We start from the raw sequence: 9,794 nt of genomic DNA, 5'->3' as shown, positions 1-9,794 counted from the left end.
CCGAAACCGAACCACGAAACCGCAGTTTTTACGGTTTAATGGTTTAACGGTTTAAAAAATGTTTAACGGTTCGGTTCAGGTTTCAACATTTTTTAATGGTTCGGTTCCAAACCGGTTCGGTTTGGACCCTCTCAAACCGAACCGAACCGTTGCCGATTGTTACTTGGTATCCCCCCATAAGCAGGACATATATAAATTCAATAGGATTACACTAATATCACTATATGAATTATTATCCTCTCAACAATTTGATGTGAAACATTGACATCAGCAATGGTCATGTCCTTTCACAAGAGAGAATTATATAGAGGTGCAACTAGGAGGAATTATGTAGTTACAAGATATGGTCGTCACAATTATTAGTTGGTAAGTCTTCAAAGCCTTTGTTTGGCAATGACCCCAATTCAGATTCCCAAACAAAGGTTTTATATACTGGACACTCTAGCTACTCGAAGAAATACAATGATAAAATTATATGGTATTGTTAGAATTAATCGGGAAAGTCAACCTCGTGGTATGAAGACAAAAGTTAACCTCATGGAATGAAGAGAAGTTTATTCGCATGGCCAAAGTATGAGCATGGATTCCTTCCCCGTAGCTTTCGTAATAGAATTAATTTCACAGGCTAATTTCATGTTACAAAACAGCCCTATTGGTATCAGGCTGTGGATCTTTCCCACCGATCGAATGGTGTGGATCTTTTTCCCCATCAATAGAACAATGTGGATGTTCTTCCGCACCGATCAAACACTGTTGATCTTCTTCCCCACCAACTAAACAATGTGGGTTTTCTTCCCCACCTATTGAATGATGTCGGTCTTCTGCCCCATCGATGGAATGATGAAGACCTTCGTTTGTAACTCTCACATCCACTATCTTGCATGACATTTCGTCCATAGTTGTACCATTTGCTTTAATGAATTTACCACTGCATTCAAATAGACATCTGCTTTGAAAAATATACACGAAAAAGAACAGGAAATTATAATTCCACTTTACTCAAATCTACCTGACACTGTAGATTATTAAACCGATCGCCACCACGGCAAATGCAATGAAGAAAAGCCAATCCACCTATACAGCATAGTGTTAATGTAATTGATTTAAGCACTCAAGGGATGTAACCTATGTTGATTGCTTTTGCCACGTACCACTTGATGATAAGCAAAGATACGAATTACTACCGCCCACATATCAGATGTAAGTAAGGAAAGATTGAGTAGAGTAGCACCACTGAACTGATGTTGCAAAGGAATATAGCAGTGAAATGATTATATATCTTTGGAGGAATTAAAAGAGTAGCCGATCAAATGTTTAAAGGCTCACTTTCAAGATGAATGGCACCATCGAATAGAACAGAAAAAGGGTGATGCCAAAACCAAAAAAAGGAAGGACCTGAACTGGACAAGAAAAAAGAACTAATCGGAGCAATAAATAGCTGGAAGGGATCAATCGAGGATATAAAGAAAAGAATTCTTACAGCATTTGTTGTCCAGGTGGTTGATGCGAGATCATGTCTCTCTAATATTGCCCTGAATAAAACAGCATTAAGGTAGCAAATCTTGCAAAAAAAAGCAAAGTCTGATGTCTTACTTCGTTGTTTCCTGGTGTTGATTGTGACAAATTTTCGATAAATCAACATAGTGAGATCTTTATATAGCTTTACACATAAATCTTTGAGGATACACTTGGCATGCACTAATTATACTGCCAAACAAGCCCAGAAATGCCATTAATTCAACAAGGTCCACTTTCTTGATCAAGAATTCCTGTTGGATAGAAACAAATAAAAATACGTGATTAACTACACTTAAACCACTCATTTATAACAAAGCCAACTATAAAGAATATTTTCCAAAACAAAAACCTAGCAAAGCATATCCAGCATTTCCTTTCTAATCCTGAATTCCCACTATATTGCTACAAAAATAAAAAGTAATATTTTTGCTTGAAAGGCTTATTCACATTACGTGGGAAAACACATCGTGTGCCCAGGGAGGTTGTCTAAAAAACTATAATTGCTTTCACCGACTCTGAAAATGCTAAAAATTGACGAATAAATAGTTGAATTTTGTTTTAACGCTCAAATCTGCATGTCCTTACTTATCCTGGATTCACAATATATTGATAGAAAGACAAAATAATAAAGGCTGATTCGCATTTGGCAGAAACGTCATTGTATGCCCAGGCTTTCACCCACTCCAAAAATGCTAAAAACTAAAGAATAAATAACTAATTCTGTTCTATGGTCAAATCTTTCTTAACATGCCACTAAACAATGTGAAATCATATTGTCATAGAAAAAACTGAAGATGCACAATTAGACAGATAACTGCTATTACTTAAATTCAACAGTATTTGTTATGCACTTAACATTCATTATAGTAATGCAAAATACAAATTTGCACAGTTAGGAGGAAGAAATTTAAGAATATATAAGTGCTCCCCCAGTTCAAGCAGACTAAACAAAATGAAAATAAAATGTGTAGCTAGAAATACAATCAAAAGCATATAAAGAGGTAGGAAATCTGTGCTTGAAAGAAAATGAACCTGCCGCTATATATTCAGCCAGAGATATGTTTCTAATACAGTGAAGTTCTTCACGCACCATGGCTCATCTCCCAATGTACTTTGACTAAATCAAACTTTTAAAGAGTAGTTACCTCAGAGACATTTGAGAGTGCATATAATGTAGCACCAATTATGACTAAAGAATCCCCCAAAGCAGGATTACTGCCTCCTGCAAGATGTGATGATGATTCAGAAATTGATTAAGTAAAGCCCTCATTCTCTTCCAAATGCTTTATAGGGATATATTATTGTTCTAATAGACATGTCCATAAGTTTCACATATGAGACATCTTAGTCAGGTTAGGCAATAGTTGAGAAAATAATTCACATTCTCAAAAATGAACTTACTTGATCTATCCTCTGCATGTACATCGGATAGTATGACAAGTACCAGACCCAATATGCAGCAGCATACCCCAACAAGTTGACCAATATTATATCTTGTCTTTATAAACAGCCATGTCAAAAGAAGACAACAAGGGATTGTCCAACAATCAAGCAGCATGACACTGGTCAACGATGTATACTGGTATGCCTTTACCACTAAATCCATCAAATAAGAAAAATAAAGAAAGTCAAATGTAATTTCCACATCCACCTTATACAAAGTTCTTAAAACATTTTTCAAATTGAGGAAAGGTAGTGTGGTAGAAAACAAAATATGATCTCGTTAATTAAATAAATATAGAAGAAAATCAATTAGCCATATACTCAACAATGTAGTAGCCTCACCCAGAACGCCGTTTCATATCCAAGAGATTGAAATAACAGCAAAGTCAGCATTATATACGATTAGTTTTAAAATAGCGAAGAGATTAACTTGATTAGTATAATTAAATATATATGCAAATGACTGATTCAAATTTTCAATATACGTAACACTGAAATGGCAATCTAGGGTAGGATTACAACTTTTCCCAGAAAACCATTTATTTTTATTAAGATTAGAATCGCAGTATTGAGAAAATGCTGTAATCTGTGGAGTCCTATTTCTACTCAAGCATAGAACATTACATACCTCTGTACAAAACAGTTCAGGCATCTAGTTTCATGACAGTAAAAAAACCTACATGATATTATCCATGTTAGGAATTCTTGGGACTTCATCTATAGCAACAGTTCGTCAAGAAAAACATAGCTTTGCTAGCAAAAACATGCAAGAGAAACATGTGGAACAGTTACAAATTTTAATGAAAGAATCTAAATGTTAGCTTTTGCTGCAAGAACAAAAATGCACACTAGCAAAGACTCACCAAAATAATTTGCTTCAACATCGATAAAGGCCAGTAAAAGATAATAAAACCATCGCACCTATATCAACCACATAAAACATTGATTACTATAAGTATGACTATTCAATCTTATTAAAACAACTTGGATCAAATAAAATAAAACAGGAGCAACCTAAATTTTGATCTCTGAAACGTTAAAGAGTTTGTATATGTATCCCTCTTTAAACAATTATGTTCTGACATATCATGGAGTAAGCCTATTGGTTTAGGCTCCACAATGCTTCAACCGAAGTCCCTAAATAGGAAAGGTAGCATGTGATTCATATCCTAAGGTTCATCACGCAGATATTTAGAAAGCTTGAATCCCAAAGTCTCCCATTTCAACAGTGAATATTTATATTCACCTTCGTAGCTCAATAACCTTTTCAAGCATATCCAAGAACCAGTTTTCATAGCTTTAGTTGAGTGTTACATATCCAAGGATGGTTTTCCCATGATTGTAATATTTGACATCCATTTAAAAATTAACTACATTCATTATTAGATTAATTCGCTACATAGAATTAGAACCTTTCAAAGTTTTCAAGGGTAAGATGGACAACATAAGAGTATTTCACAAAGTACAAGCCTAAAAATTGGCAATGGTCAGAAACATTGAATGATCACAAAGAAAGATGTGCAATTTCAAAAAATATGACAGGATTTTATGCTAACCACAATAAGTAAGCGCAATAGACAACATCCACCAAACTTGATAACCAGAATATACACAAATAAAATGACATAAACATATTCTTAGTTCCAGTGATGAGAAGAAAGAAAGTCACCTGCATTGGCTGTCTTCTGTAAACGAAAATGGAGCCATACACTAATGCAAGGAGACCATAGTTACATAATGACTGAGATGTTGGAACATTGATACCTGGGAAAACATTCAAAGTAAATAAAGAGTGATAGATTTCTTTTTCTTTTGCATGATAATATTTATCTAGGAAAAGCTAATAAAAAGGAAGAAATAACAAACATGCAGTCCTAACAAATGAAATAAGTGAACTTGTTTTGGCACATCTAACGTATCTCAACAGTTTTAGGTAATCTTTGCACATTATACCGTACTAGAACCTTCATCATATATTCAGTAACGAGACCATTCTCACATTCATCATTCATTTACTGGTTAGCTGCCAAGCTGAAACATCTACAAAGTCCACAAACTCTTGCTCACTTGTATAAAGATATCTCTACTATATAGTATTCTGATCTTCTGATTAGCTTACTGTGTCTCTTTTTGTCTCCGTTTGCATTTTTCTAGAAATCGATCTCCATTTTTGGATATGTTTCCTATTTTTACTCCATCGAGTTCATCAGGGTCAATTTTTACGGCAATGTTGATTGTTTTTGGCAGCAGGATTTTTCTTCTTCCTTTATATGTGGTCATACATGTGAATGAGAAGACTTCTTTGCCCGTTTATAATTGTGCAAACTATGCCTTATTTTTTTATGAGGGGGAGAATGCTTGGTTGGAGAAACCTTATGCCCTATTTCTTTTTCAACCTTTCCATCCCCTGAGCACTTGTTTGACGATTGCATGAAATCCTTTATTATCTTGAAGATTCATCTCCATCGTCAATATGGCATCTGATGATTTGTGAATCTTCTTAACAAGCAAAATCTGTTCTTTTGATGTCTTAATACTTTCCATCCCAATCCTATCACATGAAAAGATTTATTCGTTGGTTTTAACTTTGACTGATACAAATCTTTAACTTTAATTTCGTCTGCACTTGAGGACACCGTCCTAAACTCTTCAACATGTTCGATGATGAAAGATAAGTTTACCACGATCTCAATGATATATCAATTAACAACAAGATGGTGAGGACATGAGCAAACACTTAAAAACACTCCTTGGGTGAAAGTATATCCGCTCAGATAATTATTACTGACATATGTTGGCAATCAAGCATTCGTATACCTGCCAAGTTCTCACTTGTCACCTGAATTTGGCACACTTAACACATATATACATACACGCGTTTATATACACATGCGCACATACATACACATATACTTATACATCGGCATTCACATACCCATATGCATATAGATTGTGTATGTAAGTATGTACGTATGTTTGTATGCATGTGCGTACATACGTCTATACATATCAGTGTCTGTGTGCGTATGTAGAAGCATGCCTCTATGTGATAGCCCAATAATGCTTGTAATTCGTGGCAACTAATTTGAGAAGCTAGCTTCTCCTTTCACAAAAGTGGGCATGGTATTGGTGCAAATACGCAGAAAAATGAGACAGTGGAGACAGAGAGTCAATGGGGTGTATGCATACCTTGGCGGGAGAGAGCGCTGGAGGTGAGGCCAGTGAGGGTGAGAAGTAGTGAGGCGATCTGAGCGAGAGCGAGACCCCCCAACAGTCGATACAACTTGGATCGCTCCATAGCTGTTCACATTGATAGTTAGAGACAGCTCTCTCTCTCTCTCTCTCTCTCTCTCTCTCTCTGCTACTCTGTTTCTATGCACAATCTCTCTCTCCTCTCTCTTTCTCTCTCTCCCTGCACAATCTTTGTCACTCACGCTCTCAAGTCTCTCTCATTCCCTCTCTTCCTCTGTTTCTCTGCACAATCTGCATTTTGCATGGCCTTATGTATGTATGTATGTATGTATGTATGTATGTATGTACCACTTGAGATTAGAGGAGCACAAGAGGAATTAAATGCTGCTCTGAAAAGGAATTAATTTCTGTATCATGTATGGATGGGATGTATGTATGTATGTATGTATTTGTTCTCTTGATTTGGGGAAGATTACTAAAGTAGTGTTTTCTCTGTGTGTGTGTGTGCCCATCACATATCGAAGCTCGGCCAAAGTATAGGCCCCTCGTCACACAAACATTTTAACATCGAGCACATGATTAGAATTTAGTACAACTAATTACAGATTAAGCACATAATCATTGAGTAATCGCAAGCTTAGCAAATGAAGCCCGCCAATGGGATATCAACTAGTACTTAATATATGATATAACTTAGCCAAATTCATTCATTTCTGGCTTATCTTAAACTTATCTTCATAACCTCGCATGGTGCATCTGTTTTATTATGTTACCTTCTTGAGCTTAATTTTCATGCGATCGTGACTCTTGTCTTCTAGCAATCAATCATGCTTTCAAGGATTTTGATATATATATATATATATATATATATATATATATACATATATTCATGTGTGCATGCATATTGTGGCTTCTTTTTTTCCTTTTCAGTGATTACATGTGTGAACTCTCTAGACACGATGTCGTGGCTTTCTACCACACTAATATGTATCTGACTCGCACGCCATTTGTAATGGCTTTGTCAAGGGCCATATATCATCTTATCAATTATCTTAATTGCCTTTTCTCCTCTCCAAGACGTGCAACAATCACACGCATCCTCCGTGGTCCATAAGACAACATGCCAATCTTGAAGACCTTGTGCATGCATAATGTCGAAGTTTACTTCATTTATTCTCTCTCTCTCTCTCTCTCTCTCTCTCTCTCTCTCTCTCTCTCTCTCTCTCTATCATGCCATACAACAGCACTCATATGTTTACTAGCACCGCTTAACACACATCCTACATTATATTCGAGCCCATTAAAATAATTATGCAATCCCTTCTAAAGGCAAATATTCTGAAAAATGCCAATGTTTGTAAAGTATCTCATAAAATAGATGATGGTAACCTCAAATATGCCTTCATTTCTTGATTATTTTGTCTTCATTGTATTTCCTTTGTCATCATAATTATACTACCATGAGATTTTTCAAACTTTTGACTTATTAGGAGGTTGAAAACCAACACTTCTGCTTGAATGTGGCACATCATTTTATTCCAAAGAACTTTCAATCATAATCCTATATGTGTGCCGGATATTTGTTGCATTCAATTTTCTATCACTTATATGATAGATCACACATGCAACTCTTAATTTTTTAAGAAATGTGTCTCATAGTCAAAAATGGAGCTTTGACACCCTAATATTCAATTATTGTTTTCTATATTCGAACCGAATAAAGATAAAAGGATAAACATGCCAATAAAGAACAATTCAATGATGGGATACCTCTTCTGCATGTAGAATGTTTAGCAAAATGAATATTCAATTGAAGGAGATCAACTACCCGCCTCGAGTTAGATATTATCCACTGTACTAAAGATTGTCTTTGGTGTCCATCTATTTTCCATGTGAATTATTGGGCCAAGTTGGTTTTTATGCCCATTAAATAGTACACTTAGTCATGCACATATCAAAAAACTAAAATAAATATTGATTATCTAAAGGATACAAAGGAGTGATGGTGTGGTTCATGTATGTATGCAAAAGTAATATTTGTCGATAATAACTCACTCTACCAAAGTTGAAAAGAATGTGGGTGCATAAGATTAACCCCAAGTTAACCCAACGGGATGTAGCGACAATAGTACCGCAATATTGGGAACTTAACCTTTATATGCTACCATTGATTTGGTTTGCTAATAATTCCTTTCAAATGGCAATGTTATCATTTTCATTACTTCTAGTGAAGAAAGTTTACAAGTTATCAAAATGAACACGATATCAAACTATTGTCCCCCAACAAAAGCACTCTTCTAAAAAATGGTCAACTAGTAAAATTAACATTCTAGAATTATGTGGTGAAATAAAGTCATATGAGTGAATGTTTCATCATGATGCTTACATGTGATCTCACACTATATGAATTGTAGTTTTCACCTATGTTGTGGCTACCAATGACCAATGATTTGATATGCGATATGGTTATCATCCCATGAGTGTATCCATGAAAACCATATATTTTACTCTTCAAACGATGATCATGTAAGTGCATTTGTGTTGGGTTCAAGCCCTCTCACTATCTTTACCATTAGTGAGTTTATATAATTATGCAGGTTGCCCGCTTAAAATTGATTTTTTGAGGAGACGTGCCCATGAGGATGACAACCATCAAACAATGGATAATGATTCCCCACCCTTGAGCATAGAGTAAAAAAGAAATGAATAATTTGGAACATAGAATGAGCCATATGTGCATTCACATTTGCGTAAGAAAAACACCCTCAAAGAATGATAAATATCATAATTTTGGATTAACTATTTATTATGAGGTAAATAAGCCTAAAAAATAGAAAAAAACAAAAAAAAACATTTTAAAAATGGGGGAAAAAAAAACACAAGAATGTTTGAATAACATTTGCATTCGTTTTCCAACGTATGAAAACGAATGTTATGCTAGATGAACACGAATTTTACGTACTATGATTTGGAAGAAGTGTCAAGAATTACATTTACTTATGTTCTCACACAAAATATACAACCCGGAGGAAAAACTCCAGAACTAGTAAAAAAAAAGCAGCAAAAACTCATGCGGCCCCTATCTCCAACAAAACTGAAATAAGTCCCAACGAACTCTTTTATAACAAAGATATTTGGGTCACACGACTATGTTAACCCACTTGTGCTCCGGCCATACATACATATTTACATCCCATGTACAATATTGGGAGCTGTCAACGGAAACACTTGGTAGTTCCACTTAGGCATCGTCAAAGATTTGACCATCATGGGAGAACCACCCCATTTCAACAAGAACTTAGATCTTGCCCTTTCTGCTTCATTTGATTCCCCTTGAATCAAGTCATACTGTCTGTGCAGCTAGGCCCCTAAGTTTTTGATATTGAAGCACGCCTAAACATAGAAAATAGGAATAAATCATGAATAACTGAAGTAGCACGTCCATTCTTGCATTCCTTATATGAGTTATTCCCATTTTTTGTTTGAGATTGAAGAATATTATTTTATCTCCCTGCGTATTTAGGATCATGCAAGACATTCTAATTTCATGTAACTTGTTCCAACAAATTTTTCTATACAAATTCTTGTTCCATTGAAATTAAAAGTTCTAATGTGTGAGAGTATACTTTTTTTTTCCAAAT

General features: G+C 35.2%; 1 protein-coding gene across 1 annotated transcript; it reads right to left on the bottom strand.

Moving 5' to 3' along the window:
- Positions 1–446: 446 nt before the first annotated feature.
- On the bottom strand, positions 447–6,348 carry LOC147854211 (uncharacterized). Its single transcript, XM_087331049.1, has 11 exons — positions 6,151–6,348; positions 4,631–4,725; positions 3,825–3,882; positions 2,920–3,114; positions 2,664–2,740; positions 1,687–1,769; positions 1,481–1,532; positions 1,327–1,395; positions 1,152–1,238; positions 1,010–1,074; positions 447–928 (listed from the first exon to the last, which is right to left on the bottom strand). The coding sequence occupies exons 1-11, from the start codon at positions 6,257–6,259 to the stop codon at positions 637–639; spliced, it is 1,182 nt and encodes a 393-aa protein (XP_087187175.1). The 5' UTR covers positions 6,260–6,348; the 3' UTR covers positions 447–636.
- Between the last annotated feature and the right edge of the window lie 3,446 nt (positions 6,349–9,794).

Source organism: Azolla caroliniana, unplaced genomic scaffold, assembly GCF_043228905.1.
Source record: "Azolla caroliniana isolate FFs.n. ecotype wild unplaced genomic scaffold, voAzoCaro1.0.p SCAF_15, whole genome shotgun sequence".
NCBI classification, from domain to species: Eukaryota; Viridiplantae; Streptophyta; class Polypodiopsida; order Salviniales; family Salviniaceae; genus Azolla; species Azolla caroliniana.
The sequence above is the reverse complement of the archived record's forward strand: the minus strand, read 5'-3'. Positions and strand labels throughout refer to the sequence as shown.